Raw genomic sequence first — 17,913 nt, 5'->3', positions numbered from 1 at the left:
CCGTCTCCGGACAGACAGAACACTATCGATGTTTCGAGATACGCCGATGCAGCGCCGATGACGTGCAAGCGGTCACATGGACATAGCTGGAGATATATAGATATTTCTGGAATATCTGTATCGCATATATAAATAGGACATATTTGTAAATAGAGTTAGTCTTAAGCTAAAGTTTGTAAAGTAAACTTGGATAAATAAAAAAATAAAGTCGTATATAAATTACGAACCGCTAGTTTTATTGTAATTAGAAGTAATTACAGTAAATAACCGCTACAGTATGTTCAATTTGCAATTTATATAAATTTTGCAATTAATTGTTTTTGTCTTTGGTTTTATATCATATTTACTGTATATTGACGATTTATCTAATTTTAGTAAATTCTAGTTGTTATTTGTTATTTGTTGTTGGTATTATTTTTCTTTTGACTGTATGTAAGCTTTGTCCATATAATTGTAAAAATTTTCAGTGACAATACAGCATATTTCTATTTCTATAAGGAGGATATCGTGGCTGCAGAATTTGAGAACGTGGTTTAAGAAAACCTCAACGGAACTGTTTCGGGTCGCATCAAGCAAAGTTATGATTGCCAATATAATTTGCAACATTCGAAACTGATAGGAACCAAAAGAAGAAGAAGAACACAATATCCAAACAAGTTATTTAGAAAAAAATTTAGAACAAATGTAGGATTTGATATTCTCCAGGCTTAGATAATAGCCGAGCTTTAGGCTTGGATAATAGGACACAGGACACCTTATATATTTTCTTAAATTTGGCTTCCTCCCATAATCCCTACTCTTATAATATAAGTCACTAACTACACAGGGTACTTACTTAACGACATACGACAATTTTTGTTTCAAAATTGCTATGAAATAAACATATTGTATACCTATAATGAAGGAATGCGTACATGAATAATTATTAATTATACATAATAAGGTAAACAATATGTTCTAGTTTTCAAATTAAGTTTAACCGAAATCATTGTCAAATATTCGTATACAGGGTAAACTAAAAAAATTGGATTCATCATATTTTCTAAATATATAACTCTTTAATTTATTTTTTAAACGAGTGCATTTATTTATGATAGGGTTTCCTTTTTATAAACTAAACTCATTAAACTCATTACTTTCCGAGATATTGTTAGTTTTCTTCAAATTTTGGGAAGACCTTCAATTTTTCAAAGTAAAAACATCTTAGTCTTGTGCTTGTGTAATAATACATATAACAAAATTATTCTTATACAGTAAATAATGGATATCACTGACAAAATTTATTAGAACACTAAAACGATGATAACAAGTAGGTACCTACAATATAACTGTCAACTGTCAAATATAAGTCAAATTATTAATGTAAACATTGTCCAATCAAAATAACGATTTACTGTTTTTACGATTCTGCAAAATACAGGGTGCTCTATAAATAAACGTTAAAATGTATAGATATTTACGTAATAGATAATAGAATATTGTTTGGGCGTCAATAAGTTATTTTTTCATCAATGACATACCATGACGTCACTTTTACTTTTTCTCCATAGAGAAGAAAAGTACGTTCTCTCCCTAGGGAGGAAAAGTATGACTTTGCTCCCTACAATCATATCAGGAAAAGTATACTTTCTGTAGAGGTAGGTGGAAAAATACTTTTCTACCACATGCAACAACTATATCAAAAATTGACAGTACATAGTTGATTATCATCGCATATAAGCTTTTTGTCAATAGTCTCAGGAGCAAATGCATAGCGACCGATTTTTTTTTCGATTGTGTGCTTTTTGAAGGCGAGGCTACATTTCACAAAAATTTGAATAGGCATCAATTTCATTACTATGCACCATGCAATCCCTACTAGCAAGCAAGCAATTTGATTCAACCCGACCTGTTGGAGATGTCCACCCTATCGAAAAAGTACATTCGGGTGTAACAATTCATTGGGGCGAGGTGTTTTGACCCGAGTTTAAAACAGGGATCACCCCACCTCGCAATCCCTACTAGGTAGGTATGTTAAGAGTTCTAATCAAACCACGTGGTCTATAAATGTTTGGGTTGTTATTGTTGGGGACTATGTGATTGGTCGACATTTTTCTGACGGCCCGGCCGTGTGAATGGTGGTCTCTATCTCGATTTTCTCAATAATCATTAGCCATTACTACTCCAAAATGTTCCACTTAATATTCGACAAAGAATGTGCTCTTACTCACAATTATCAGAATAAAAATAATTTTTATGTAGTGTGGATAAGCAGAGGAGGACCAACTGTTTGGTAACCGCGCTCACCGGAATTCTCAAAAATTTATTTTTTCATGTGGGGCTATATAAAATACCTTGTGTGTCAGAAGCCTTTAACAATATAAGATAATATAAAACGTAAATAAGAGAAGATTTTAATAATATTCACTTATAAAAGTTAAGAAATGCGGCTCTCATTTGACTATCTGTTGCTTGAATAGATATTGGAGGTGGATATTATTATTGAACATTTATTTTAGACTAAGTCTAAAATAAATATTGTGATATTAAGGAAATAAGTCTTATTTCCTTAATATCACATTCATTGTTACACTAACTGTGTATTGCTGTGGTTTATATTTTGTATGAGTCAGTTATTGAATAAGAACAATTTTGTTATATTATTATATACAAGACTAACTTATTTCAACGTACAAAAATTTAAGGTATTTCCGAAATTTGAATTTTGAAATTTGAATTTGAAAAACTAACGTTTTCTCCAAAAGTAATGGGTTTAAGTACAGAGTTTCATAAGAATGCTTTATAAAAATGAAACAGTATTATGAAAAAAATATTTTGAAAACATAGTTTTTTAGTAATATATCTCGTAGTAATTTTTGCTTTGTAGTTCATCCTGTATACGAATATTTGTCAATGATTTCTGTCATTTATACTATAAATTTAATTTGAAAGCTAGAATGTATTGTTTGCCTTATTATTAAAATTAATATTTTTTTATTTATTAATTCATTATGTAGTGTTAAAAAACTTATGTAGTCAAATTGCTTTAAAAAAATTGAATGTTTGCTTTATCACGTAGGTATTAAACAACCTGTACAATTCGGCATGTTATACAATCCTCTAGTCTAGAATATCATTGCCTATATTTGGCTAAATAACTTTTTTGGATATTCTGCATCATAATGGAATTATCAACATATGTCGCACTAAGAAGTATAATACTTAAATTATAATGTAAATAAATAGAAAATATTTAAAAAATGTGATAGATAATTTTTTATGTTAAATAGTGATTTTTACTTGTTTTTCTTGACGTAGATATACTACATTCGCTCTCGCGAGATTTTTTTTGACACTGACGTTAGTAATTTCTTTTTTGAAAAATTCAGTTGTCAGAAGTGACTGGAAATTACTACAAAACCAACGCACCTGCTATATCCAATATTATTAATAGTAAACAGACATAAAAATAACATAAACCTTACGCCAATCAATATTTATTTATCTAAACCATTATAATGTATTGATAGCAAATGAGAAAATTATTTATTGTACAAAATAAAAATATTTTGTAGAAATAAACTTCACAAAATTTTATGAGATTAGTAGACACTCCCACTATTTCTAATAATTCTTCTTTTTTTAATGAAAGATTAAGTTGATTTGAGTTGATTTTAGCAGTTAATAGTGTGAGGTAGGAATTTTTGTGTTGTACGTTTCCTATTCCGAATGTCTCAAAAAAAATCTCGCGAGAGCGAATGTAGTATATCAACCATTGGCATTAGTTAAATTTTCGAGCATTTCTTTACACTAAACATTTCCATGACTATCTTTATAATCTGTAAAAGTTAAATTTTGACAAAACTAGAACATATTAACACATCAGCACATATGATTACCATATTTTTACCATTAATATAATAGAAATGTTGGGTAACATTAATCAGCAACTAGCCATATTTATCATTAATTAGTAATTTATTCAAAAAAAAAAACCAAAAAATTACATTTCTGACTAAAATAGTTCTAGTTCTGTTTAATTAAACATCGACACTATTTATCTTATTGATAAAATGTATATAGTGAAGTTTAAATAGTTAATCGTCTTGACGAAAACAAACTTTCACATTTCTATAAAAAAATTTGCATCTTGAGCCGATATTTTTAACCAGTATTTCATATATTCCCGAATGAAGCAAATGTGTTCTACGCGCCACCATGACGTATTTCAACTGTTATCAATCTATGTTCCAGATTTAGCCAGAGGGACATAAGACAGTGTCCAGGTAGCACAGGATAGGAAGTACTACACCGAAGATGAACGTGCCCAATGATATTTTCGTGTGGATTTTGTGTGGACTTAATACTACAAATTATAGTGATATTTGTGACAATCGAACTGATGCAGCTAATGATACTGTAGTGATATATCCTTTGGAAACACGACCAGAGACATATTTTGTGCCCGTCATCTTTTTTGTGATATTCGTTGTTGGAGTGTTGGGCAATGGGACGCTTGTGATGATATTTGTGAGACATAAACACATGAGAAATGTACCTAACACGTAAGTATTAAATTTGATATATTTTAAATTACTCATCGTCAATAACCGCTATTCGTTGGATCATTGGATGTAAGCCTCCCTTAAGTATGTCCACTAATTTTTGTGCGTTGTATTTTGTATCAATTCGTAATCAGCTTGATGTTATTAATCCATCTCCTTTTGAGGTCTGCCACTATTTCTGTTATTTACCCGTGTTGAGCTGCCCCCCCCCCACTTGCAAAAATTAAAAGACAAATAGGCCTGATTTATGAGCTTTCATTTTCCGCAAATTAAAAATTTTGAGCTCGTTCCACTGAGCAGGAATTTAATATTTTAGTGGGGGGCTGAGTCATGCCCCCCACTACTTAAAAATGGGAATATTGAATCGATTTTTGCGGCATAATTACGAGCTATTTATGAGCTCTTGAAATGATATAGTTTCTATTTTTGAGCTCATCCCCTTCACACCCAAACCACCCTTTAGTTGATTTAACTTAAGAGAAAAATGCTGAGAAAACTTAAAATATATCGTATTGCGGATATAATTCCTATAGCTTATAAATTCTAAGAATAAACTATTAAATCACGTGCATTTGGATTATTACCTTTCAAAATTAAGAGTTTATTCTTAGAATATAAGCTATATGAATTAAACTACTATTAACTTACAGTTTTTCAGTGATTTAGGACAAACCGCCTCAAAACATGCATTTTTTCACGATTAATTAAAATCTTTGATCTTTGATAACTTAAAAAGTATTGACTTATTTTAATAACTTTATATAACAAATGTTGCTTATAATTTGTCCTTTTATTGATTTGTGCAATTATTTTTTATAAAATAATTTTCACCCCCGAGAAGGGGCGGTATCCACCCTCAGGGTAAAGGCCCAAGGTGGTACCATGTCACTTTTGTTTATTGAGGTATCCTCTAACCACTGATCAATTTTCGTGAAAAGCGATGAAGGTTCACCGAAATTGAAGGTAATCGTCGATTTTTACCTTCAGTGACTGCACTATACAAAATAAATTGCAATTTACTGATCTAAATGCACGTAATTTGGGAGCTCATAAATTATTAAATGATATGTAGTCGCCAAATAATTAATTTAATGCATTTTAAGTACAACTCCCTCTTAAGCCGGGAAGATGGGGTGGTTTTCTTTCGAAGGGGTTGTAGCTGAATAATCAAAATGCACGTGATTTAATAGTTTATTCTTAGAATATATAAGCTATAGAAATTATATCCGTAATAAGATATATTTTAAGTTTTCTCAGCATCTTTCTCTTAAGTTAAATCAATTAAAGGGTTTTTGGGGGTGAAGGGGATGATCTCAAAAATCGAAACTATACCATTTCAAGAGCTCATAAGTAGCTCATAATTCTGCCGCAAAAATCGATTCAATATTCCCATTTTTAAGTAGTGGGGGGACCTGCCTCAGCCCCCCCACTAAAATATTAAATTCCTGCTCAGTGGAACGAGCTCAAAATTTTTAATTTGCGGAATATGAAAGCTCATAAATCAGGCCTATTTGTTTTTTAATTTTTGCAAGTGGGGGGGGGGGCAGCTCAACACGGGTGTCTTATTTGTCCATGGTGACCATTGGGATAAAAAAGTTACAGGGATAAAAAAAGAGAATATTTAGTCTGATTTTTAAGTTCACAAATTTCATTCAAAAGAAACCTTTTGTTTATTCTAAGGGACTTTCAGCCCTCGGTAATAATGTAATGTTTCATTCTGCGTTTATATTTTTCAAATATATCTATTAGTTTTCTCAGGATTCGAAAAAAGAATGCATTTAAATAGCATTGGACCAAGATTTTGCGCCTACTCCCTTAATTGTTCTTGTTATGATACATTCGCAAATAAAGTTTCAAGGTTGATTAAAAAAAACAGAAATAACGACGACGTCGACATGGGGGGGGGGGGGGGGGGGGGGGGGTTCGTCCGTAAACGACGAAATACGACGGAGGGGGAGATGGTATTAAAAAGTTCAAATTTTTTACGACGTAGTTTATGGATGCCCCCTATTAGGGCTCATAATGCAAGATAAAATTAAGGGTAAAAGATCCATAAGGTGACGAAAAATTTTTTGGCTGAGAAATCTAAGAGAGTGGTATAATACAGCTCAGTAGATCTTTTCAGAGCAGCCGCCAATAAAGTACGGATAGCTGTGATGATAGCCAACCTTCAATAGGAGATGAGACTACGAGAATAATATTTATTTTTCAATCCTATTTGTTTTGATTTTGTGTTTAGTTCTAATAGCATTTCCTGTAATTCTTCCCTGTCTTTTGCTATTTATCTAACATCATCAGCAAATTTCAGATAGTTCAGGTTTTCAGCTAATAGAGAGATTTAAAACCCTCTACTTTTTGACGTACGTTAAACGTAAAACGTTATATTTGTCATGCGCACTGAGTGATAAATAAGGGATAACGTGTTTGCTTAAAATAGTTTTTGAAACCCTTCAGAAAATACGCACAGAGATTAACGTTAATTGACAATTGGCGAACGTAACCTATAAAACGGCAGTTGTTTGCTATAACTTATTTTATTGAATTATTTGCCATAATGGAAGAAAATGTATTAAGACGTTTACCAAAGACAATTTACTACTTTAGGAACACAAAACATCCATCCTAAGTTTAAGAAGACAATTCAATCAAGGGTCAGATTTCTCAAGAAATGGTGTAATTTAGAATTATTCTACCAGGGTTGCCAAGCAGATTATATTTAATAGGGAACTTTCATAAAATTTTACGTTCGAAAAAATGTTATAAATCACAACAGAACATAATTTAGAACCTGTATCAAAGATAAAAAAGTTTTGTTTGTCTTTCGTTTGGCCCCTAAAGACGACTAAAAATTCAACTTATGCCAGCCACCCCAAAAACGCGTCGTGACGTCACACCGTTGTATGTTTACATTCTACACCAATCGTATATATAATTTTAAATTAGACATTATAAACGTCAGTAAAAAATACAGTTATGTGACGTTAAAAGTGTTTTTGATCGTTTGAACTATTCATAGAAAATTTGTACTTTTACAAAATGGTTTTATTTTCAATAGTAAACCTTCTTCCCTTTCCTTCAAAAACTGTATAAAACTCCAATCTTGACAAACTGGTATATATTATTACAACGACATACGATAAATGTCATTAGAATATAAAAATTTTTCCTTTATTACCCGACGTCGAGCTGGCCAAATACCCAAGTAGGTGGAGGCCAATAAACTAAAGAAGGAGAAGAAGAATATACCTAAATATAACGCTGTGTCTAGGTACACGCTAACGTGTAGGCAAATAAAAAAGTTAAAGTGTCAGAGTGTTGGAATTTGTTTAATCGCGTTTTGTTTACACTTTAATTTTAATATTGATTAGTAAAGAGATTTCTTATTTTTTATTTGTTTAGTGTTTGTTTTTAAATTAACTATGCAGTGTGGACAATTATTTAGTTGTTTTAATGAGTTTAACAACATTTTAAAACGTATAAAAAAGTTAAGAGACTATAAATTAATATATATTTTTTTAGTTATAAGTAAAATAGTATTACCGTCCAAAATTAAAATAAAAGGAAGACCTAAGGCTTTCACAATAATAATTAACTTGTTCTGAAGCTATTTCCTTGTGGCATTTTTGTAATCAACTATTCTAAATGGGAACTGAGCCACAATTTAACTGAAAAAATGATTTTATTAACATTTCAACGTCTAAATCGGACGTCGTTTTCAAGATACAAAATATTATTAAATTAAACAAAAATGTTGTTGCTTAGTAAAAAATTCTTTTTAATAATTTATTTAATCTGACTAATTTTTGTATTTTGACAATGATATCTTCTTCTGCTTCTCTTCCCTTAACAAAGATTTTTCTATCAAACAAACACTAAACATATCAAAATAGCATGTACCAAAATATACAGTCACTGCGCACGCTAAATAATGACTTCACCGGCTTGATGAAGTTTAATTCGCGTGTACCTAACTTTTATATTTGCGTACACGTTAGCGTGTACCTAGACTCAGTGAAATATAACCATAATAATGTAATAACTAATGTAAAACTATGTGACGTCACGAGTCGTTTGAACTATTTTATACCGCAGAAGTCTTTATATATGTTTTTTTAAGTTATTACGAGTTTTTGAAGCGTGAAATTTTGGAAATCTTATTTTTAAACAAAACTGAACATTATTATGTAATAAAAAAAATGTGCAAATTCCCTATTATATAATATGTTTATTACCTGATAGTTTTTAAGAAAAATAAATTTTGATTACAATTTTATACATCGTTACTATATTTTATATTCTAGTTGTCTTTGGTTCAGCTCATATGACCTTTTTTTTCGTTTTTTATAATTTAGATATCTGACATTTGGCAATCTTACAAATACGTAATCCCTTAATAACGTGAACCTTATTTCTACCTAAATAAGGAGATACCTTATCCGCTAATAAAGTAATATGTACGTTATTTTTCAGTTAATGCGCATTGCGCATTTGCAGAATAGCGTATAGCGTTTAACGTTGCTGAAATAAGGGGCTTAAAAACTCTCTATTACCGTCTCTCCTTTATTTTCCAATTCTAATTTCGATACATATCTTCTAGAGCTAAAGTAAAAAACTTGAGTGAGGTAGAATCTCCTTATCTAACCCCTTTCTGTAGTTTTATATTTTCTGTTTTTTCTTCTGTTTTTACTATGATTTTTTCTTCGTAATCTACCACAGCTATCCAGTGTGATATTATAATGTATGTTTGATTTTTTAATTAGTGTTATTATTACTTGTGACTGATCTGTGTTGCTATAACTTTGATTACATTGCTTCCAGATATATTTTTTCATTAGCCTTAGCAGACTTGCTGGTCGTCATCACTAGTGTTCCCTTCACTTCTATCATCTACACTATGGAAAGCTGGCCATGGGGATTATTAGTCTGCAAGATTTCAGAGACTACCAAAGACTTATCTGTAGCAGTGTCCGTGTTTACTTTAACAGCTCTATCGGCTGACAGATTTTTTGCCATCGTTGACCCGCTCAAGAAGTTCCATGCCACGGGTAAGTAGGTAATTGTAATTTCATTTAAATTAATGTTATATAATTGAAAATATTGGTATGTTTTTGTACACACTCCTAGAATGGGAAAGAATCGTATGTTTACAGTTATTTCTAAATTCCTAGCTGAGCGCTTTCGGCTTACAAAGCCACCATCAGAGCTATTGTCAAAATTATTAAAGTACCACAAAAAAGAGAGTGGGATTCCATCTTCAATGGCCAGAAAATGTTCATGTTTTTTTATAATAAAAAACTTGGTTGTTGCTTGAAAATTTTACTTGTACTATGTAGCCAACTTAGTCGTGCAAGGTTACAAAAAACATCCAGGGCATCACACAGGACTTTCACAAAACACGTTACAATAATTATTTTTCATCATGGTAAGATTTATAGCTATAAATGGTAGGGGAGCCCAAGCGGGGATTTTTGCAGTTACTCGAGCACTCAGATTTTCATATGGTGAGAAACCTGGTGTCCTGCAGATATACCTCTACCATATATTGGCTCTTAACACAGGGGAGTTCGTTAAGGGGGGCCCAAAAAAAATCTATCCTTAAAAATACTCGAAATTGTCAGATTAAGATAAGGTAAGCTAAGGACATGCAAAACAGTGTATATTTCAAAAATCTGACGATTTGAGCTGGGCGTAAAGAAATGGGTGAGTTAAAAATTTCACAAAAAAAGCGAATAATTCGCGTAATGAACATTAGACCGAAAAACTAAAAAAATACGTTTTCAATATTTTTCAAAAATCTATCGAATGATACCAAACATGACCCCCCACGGAGATAGGAGGGGGTAAATTTAAAATTTTAAATACAAATCCCGCGATATTTCGCAAAATAAATATTAGATCGAAAAACTGCAAAATACACTTAATCAATATTTTTTTTTAAAATCTATCGAATGGTACCTACCAAACACGAACCCCCACGGAGGTGGGGTGGGGTGGTTACTTGAAAATGTTAAATAGGATCCCCAAATTTTTATTCCGGATTTGGATTCTTTACGTAAAAATAAGAAACTTTTATTCGAAACATTTTTTCAAATTATGGATAGATGGCGCTATAATCGAAAAAAAGGATTGTTGGAAATGGAAAATTAAGTTAAAAAATGGCAAGCGCCCACTAAAATGGAAAACTTTACTTAAATTTTTTTGGTTTTAGGACCTACTCTTCACAACCCAATAGTTCCCCAAAGCTCTCGAGTGACTGCACATTTAGTATACTTCGCTCCCCTACTAAAATAAAAATATAATATGGTAGTGCCGGTTCAGATTTTGCTGCCTGCACTCTGCCCGTTCAGGTTTGTATATACCTTACCATTATCAAAAATTACTGTAACGTGTTTTGTGAAAGTTCTGTGTGATGTCCTGGATGTTCTTTGTAACTTTATACAACTAAGTTGACGACATACTACAAGTTAAATTTTCAACCAAAAACTAAGTTTTTTATTATGAAAAAACAAAAACATTTTCTGGCCATTCAAGATGGAATCCCACTCTCTCTTTTTAGTGGTACTTTAAGAATTTTGACCATAGCTCTGATGATAGCTTTGTAAGTCGAAAGCGCTCAGCTAGGAAATAAAAAAAAACTTTACACACTTAAAAAATATGATTCTTTCCCATTCTTTCACTAATGTTATATAATATTTCGTTATGTTCGACAGCAAGTTCAATAATAAAAATAGCAGATAAAGCAAAGCATCATAAAGAATATCCTGCGAGACTTCTTCTTCTTACTCTTTATAAGCAATTCTGCATGTTCATTGGTGGATAGATACCTATATGGAAGGTTGTAACTCCATCTTTTGCGCAGTCAGTCGATATTTTTTCTAGCTACTGGCGATTTATCTCTTGCTATATTGACCACACGTGTCTCTCCCATTCTGCTTATGTGGTTATTACATTCGTTTTTTTATATTTAGTGCCCTTCGTTTATATAGTACGATACATTGTCTTCTAATGTCTTCACTCCTCATGAAACAGGATTATGCCTCGGAATAGGAATGATACTAAATTTCATAATAATTATTATTAGTACTCCGTTTCGATGCATATGGTCTTGGTTTCCAGAAAAAAAAAAAGAATCACTAAGGGGATGGGTACGCAGTTGCGGCTTTAATGCTATTTAAATGGGATTCATTTTTTTCAAATCCTGAAAAACTAATAAGTATTTTTGAAAAATTTAAACGCAGAATGAAAGATTACGTTCCTACCGAGGGCCGAAAGTTCCTGAAAACTTCTGTTATGTTTATTTTAATGTAGTGTGATTTTTAATTTCAAATATCTAGTTGAAAAAAACTTTTTATTTATATTAAGGAACTTTCGGTCCTCGATAATAATTTAGTCTTTCATTGTGCGTTTAAATTAAAAAAAAAATTTTATTAGTTTTTTCAGGATTTGAAAAAATAGACACCATGTCGATGGTGATGTTTTCCAAATATGTAGTTCCAAATAGTGATGTTTTCCAAATGATGAATCAAATAGAATATGATGACAAGACAATGAAAATTTTAAATATTTGACATTGCATCGGGAATATTTTGAGTTGTTGATTAAATAATATTGATAGCGTATTTTTGATAAATAATTGATTTAAGACGTGAACCTAATAAAAAGTTAATTGTTTGTTATTTATGGACGAACCAAGCAGACAATTGACCAGGATATATTCTGTGATCCAAGTATTTTGTTGTTAAAGATGTTCAAAATTGTAAGCGTTCCATAGTAACAATATATTAAAACATCACTTTAACACTTTTCCTCTTTTCTTGATTAAGTATTAGCTTTTGTTGTACAGTATATAAATTATTACAATCACTGAATATATAATTAGTGAAAAAATTGTCATATTTATTAACTGAATTAATAATTTGCAATTATACAAGTAACAGTTATCCAAGAACATTCAAAAGTTAATGATGACATCTCTTTAACACTAGAAGCACCAGAGCGGTCATTTTGACTGGTTTCTATTTTTGACCCTCTGTATCTGTATTACTTATTCCTAGTTGTTTTAGAAAGTTGATAATTTAGAACTTTTCCTAGATTTCCTTGAGAATCATAATTCCTCCTTTACAGGTACATGGTGTAATTACTTTTTGAGATGTGTTAAAATATACCTAGAAGCACCAGGGCGGTTATTTTGACTGTTTTCTATTTTTGAACCTCTGTATTACTACTTATTCATAGTTATTCTAGAAACTTACATTTAGGACTTCGCTACATCTATTTAAGGATTATAAGTTCTCTTTTGCAGGGAGATACTTAGTGTAATTACTTGTTGAATATGTTGATGTCTACCTAGAAAAAATGCGGTTCTTATTACGGAGGAGAGGTACCAGATCTGAGCGATGATCAACAGATAAATTTGCACTTGCTTCGGCAATATGGAACTTATTTATAGAGAATTGTATATTTTTCTACACCTACAACTGGCTAAAATATATCTATCGACGAACAGCTTTTTCCCACAAAGGCAAGGTGTCACTTCACCCAGTACATGGCGTATAAACCCGATAAGTTTGGAATCAAATTCTGGCTTACAGCTAATGTCTAGTCCAAATATTTATAGCACGGATTTCCTTACCTACGAAAAGATTAACAACGACCAGACACTCAACTTCTAAGGGAACATGTAATTAGCCGTCTAATGGGCCCATTTATGAATAAGGGAAGAAATGTCACGATACATAAAAAGTATTACGAAAGAAGGCTACCAGCAGTACTGGAACAATAAACCGAGCAAGAAAGGATATTCCTCCGTCAATAAAAAACGAAAAGATGGAATTATACAAATCAAAAATTTTCATACACGAAGACTTGAGCTAACCAGGGAAACCAGGTGTACCAGAGAAAATGATCAAAAATGTTGTATGAGTAGACGTTGTAGATCAGATGGCCATACAGTGATCAACCAAATCAGCTTCAAGAAGATGGCCGTTGCAGGCTTTTTTTAATATTTTAGATACGGTAGGAATAAATACTTGGATTCTGTATAAGGAAGTTACTGGTTGTCAAATATTTGGGCAAACTTTCCTACTTCAGTTAGCAGAAGAATTGCGACAAGATCATCTGACTAAGGGCAGGACAATATCAACAGAAACAAATCAGAGATACAACACCTCAATCAAATAATAAACGTAGGCAGTGACAAAAGCTACAATATCTCCGACATGTGATGCGGAGCGAGGAGTATGGCATCCTATGACTCATAATGCAAGGAGGGGTAGATAGCAGAAGAAGCATCGGAAGAAGACGAATTTCATGGCTGAGATTTGGATGCAACTCAAAACAACTATTCAGAGCTACTGACTCAAAAACTAAAATAGCTATGATGACTGCCAACCTCCGTAGCAGAGATAGCAGCTCAAGAAGAAGAAGTGGAAAACTGGGAACTAAAACTAAAATAAAACATGTGAAAGTCATATACCTATGTAAAAAATTTGTGTGTAGGTCTTGTACAAGCAAAATTAAAAAATTGTGTTACTACGTTAATTGTGCTTAAATAATTAAATAATTTATTTAAATTAACTAAATGTCTTTTGTTAGTAGGTATTAACTCAATATGTTTTTTTTTTCAATTAAAAAACGATACGAAAACGACTGGCGACAGAAAATTCTAATACCCGTCATCTTGACCGCTCCGGTGCTTCTAGGTATGCAAAAATGTTGGTGCTTCTAGTGTTAAAGTTAATGATGACATTGTCAAGTATTAATGTTTACATATCCATACCAGTGAGAATTTTACTACACGTAATTTGCCGTGTAAAGATAGAAAAAGTAGGGATAGCCGTAAAATATTTGCGAATTATGTACCGATGGCCCTAACTATCAAAATTTCCAATACACGGTTTGAACTATGTATTCGTATATTATAAAATTGACATATTTGTGAAAGGTTTTGTAACATTTTCTAGAATAAGTATTAAAAAATGAGGGGAAAAACGACTTTTCAATGATTTTTTTTTTGACTTGTTCCAGGTGGCACCAGAAGTGCAAAAAGGATCACTATAGGATCAACAGTGGTGATCTGGATCCTATCATTACTATTCGCCCTCCCAGCTTCTGTGGGATCCCACATCAAACCCTTACCTGACGAGAAAAATCCTCTATTTTATGTTTGCTACCCCTTTCCCAGCGAATGGCTGAACGACAACTACGCCAAAGTGATGGTCCTGTTAAAATTTTTTGTTCTGTACCTGATACCGCTTATCATCATAGCGATATTTTACTTAGGGATGGCAGTTTCGTTGATTACTAGTACCAAGAATATGCCGGGAGAAATCCAGGGAATTGAGAAGCAGGTAAAACAATTTTAAGATCCTAAAAAAATATAAATACATTTTTAAAGTTATACTACTTTAGGCGCGTTGGGAGTAAATTTATATGTGCGCGAATTCATCAAAAGTCTTGGTCCTGAGCGCAGCTGAAACGTTAAACGTGCTTTGATTGGGTAATTACAATGAACTGTCAATAAAATTGTTCAATATGTCGGTTATGAGTAAACAAATGTATATATTAGTTTTTATTGTTGTGAGGGCAGAGAAAAAAGCAAGACTAAAATTGTAGTGACTTTTTATATAGTTTTTAAAAGCAACAGGTACGTAATTTTAAACGTTTCAGTGTCGTAATAAAAATTACATGGTTACCTACCTATTTTGAAAATGTAAAATAAACCTACCTAGTATGTAATGCTTTGATTTACATAATTTGATTACCAACAAAATTTCTACCAATATTCATCTAATATTGTTTTCTTACTCTACGTTTTTTTGTATTTTAATATTTAAATTCCACAAAAATCAAACTAATTTGGTTACATTCAGAACTGTCAAAAGTTTAAAACGTTCAATCGTAAAGATACTTGAATTTCAAAACTAACCGCGCCCATGGTCTGCGGGTTCAATCCCCAATATAAACATTTATTTTTTTATTTTTTTTATACATTTTATGATTGTAAGTAATTTTTTTTTAAATACGTATGTACACTACTCAACAATTGAAGTGGATAATTTTAAAATTCCTAAAATTAACATATAAAACTATTTTTAAAATAATTGCCTGTACTATACTCTATATGCTGTCTTTATTGCGAATATTTTTTGCATGTGATTTTTTTCTCCCTATTCTTATCGGCCCTTATCTCGTACAAAGAGAGAAATGTTGTTCCAAACATGAATATATCATTCGTATAAAAGTGTTTGTATTGGCTTTACTAGTTGTCAATAAGTCAAGAAATCTATTTATCACAAAAACATTATGCCGCAAAGACATTTAGAACTAGTGCAGCTCGAGCAATTAGTTCGTTGGATCCAACAAGGCATAACTCAACAAGAGGTTTCTATGAGGCTAAATGTGTCGCAAAGCGTGATAAGTCGTGCATGGAATCGGTATGTAGCAACTGGATCTGCAACATACAGGTATGGAGGAGGAAGAGAACGATCTACAACTCGTCGGCAAGACCGTTTTGTAGTTCTGACGACAAGAAGAAACCCAACATTCACGGCTTCCAGAATTAAAAGTATCTTCAGGCATGCTACTGGACAAGCGATTTCCAGTCAAACTGTCAGAAGACGGTTACATGCATCCAATTTAATGGCTAGATGGCGCGCTACCCATCCACGACTAACTAGGGAGCAGCGTGCATGCAGATATCGCTGGGCGATGGAACACTATCAGTGGAATTTCGAAAATTGAAGGAATTGTCTCTTTACTGACGAGTCCAGATTTCGTTTGTATACGAATGATGGCCAAATATTGGTGGTGAGGGAAAGAGGACAGCGTTACAATGAAAATCTGAGAGCCCCAACCACTCTTTTTGGAGGTGGATCCGTTTGCGTGTGGGGAGGCATATATTTTGACGGTCGCACGGACTTAGTCGTCCTAATTAAGGAGCCAATGACTGCTACACGGTATCGAGACAGAGTCATAGTACCAATAGTTGTTCCATTTTTTGGTGCAATAGGCGAACAATTTGTTCTGATTGATGATAATGCTCGCCCTCACCGTGCGAGAATTGTCAACGAATGTATAGAAGCTCATGGCATTACAAGAATGGAGTGGCCACCGTGTTCACCTGATATGAATTGCATTGAACATGTTTGGGCCGAAATGTCTAGGCAACAAAACAGGCTCCTTCAACCGTCCCAAACCTTAGATCAGTTGGCCAATATATTACGCGCGATTTGGGAACGTATACCGCAGCAGTTCATCAATAATTTACTAAGAGGTCTTTCAAATGGAGTTAGAGTGCTAAGGCGACACAGAGGTGGATCCACAGACTATTAATTTTTCTTTTCGGGATATTAGAAATTGAGCAGGAATAGAAATTTTAGGTTGTTAATTTTACAATTTTTGTTTATTTTCTATTTTTTTTATTCTTAAAGAATTTCTTTCTTTCGGTTCATCTGTATGAAAATACGAAGTAAAAATAAATCTTTATTTATATCACTCCATTTTTCTATTTAAGCTTATGAACAAAAAATAAAATACACATTTTCATAATATCCACTTCAATTGTTGAGCAGTGTAGTTAAAAATTTTCAAAAAATTATTGTTCAGAAATCATTTGTGGCATTTTTCGATGTGTTTGTGTGTGTTTTATTTTTTTAGTTTTCTAATTTTTGGTATTGTTTTAATAAAATTTTTTGAAAAGTATTAAAATTAGTTTAATATTTTAATAAAATATACCCACATAAACTGTTTAACTGTACAAAGTACACACACATTATTGAAATCATACACCTATTGAAGAAATCATCATCTGGAACAAATCATATCGGTAATTTTTGTTCTTCACTATGCAGGGTGCGCCATTAGTGCGAGGAAGTCGAATTACTCGTTTGTCGTAAATGTTACGAAAAAAATTATCTAAATAAAAATTAGAGCATAGATAGAACCATAATTTAAAAATATTTTCAAATATATAGGGGCACCCTCGAAATAGGTGTAGAGGGTATTGCAATGTTATACGAGGTAGTTTAAAATATAAGATTTGGCATAAAAATATGCTATATTTTCTTAATTATTCTTAGTACATAATAACTTAGTTTTTTTCAAAGAAATTTTATTTGAAACATAGATCTATAACCAAATTTTACCAAGTATAAAATTAAACAAGAATAAAAAAACCGTTGAAATAGAGTGGTGCAAAAATGTATTTTCATTTTTATGAAAGATAAAATTATAGTTTTATTTTGAAAGATTTTTCCATCTTCTTCTTTACGTGCCATCTCCGCGACGAAGGTTGGCAATCATCATTGCTATTCTTACTTTTGATACTACCCCGAAAGAGTTCAGCTGAGCTGCATCCAAACCATTCTCT

At 32.2% G+C, this 17,913-nt stretch overlaps 1 protein-coding gene across 1 annotated transcript in view; it reads left to right on the top strand.

Annotated features, from left to right (window-relative positions):
• Nucleotides 1-17,913, top strand: part of LOC114327955 (neuropeptide CCHamide-1 receptor-like) — a 145,465-nt gene that overhangs the window by 74,073 nt on the left and 53,479 nt on the right. The window contains exons 2-4 of the mRNA XM_050643625.1: nt 4,234-4,544; nt 9,363-9,589; nt 14,571-14,893. Coding sequence (XP_050499582.1) covers nt 4,297-4,544; nt 9,363-9,589; nt 14,571-14,893 — 798 coding nt within the window. The 5' untranslated portion in view covers nt 4,234-4,296. The remainder of the gene's footprint in view (nt 1-4,233; nt 4,545-9,362; nt 9,590-14,570; nt 14,894-17,913) is intronic.

This window comes from Diabrotica virgifera, chromosome 2 (genome assembly GCF_917563875.1).
Source record: "Diabrotica virgifera virgifera chromosome 2, PGI_DIABVI_V3a".
Taxonomy (NCBI): domain Eukaryota; kingdom Metazoa; phylum Arthropoda; class Insecta; order Coleoptera; family Chrysomelidae; genus Diabrotica; species Diabrotica virgifera.
This window is presented reverse-complemented; position numbering and strand designations above follow the sequence as displayed.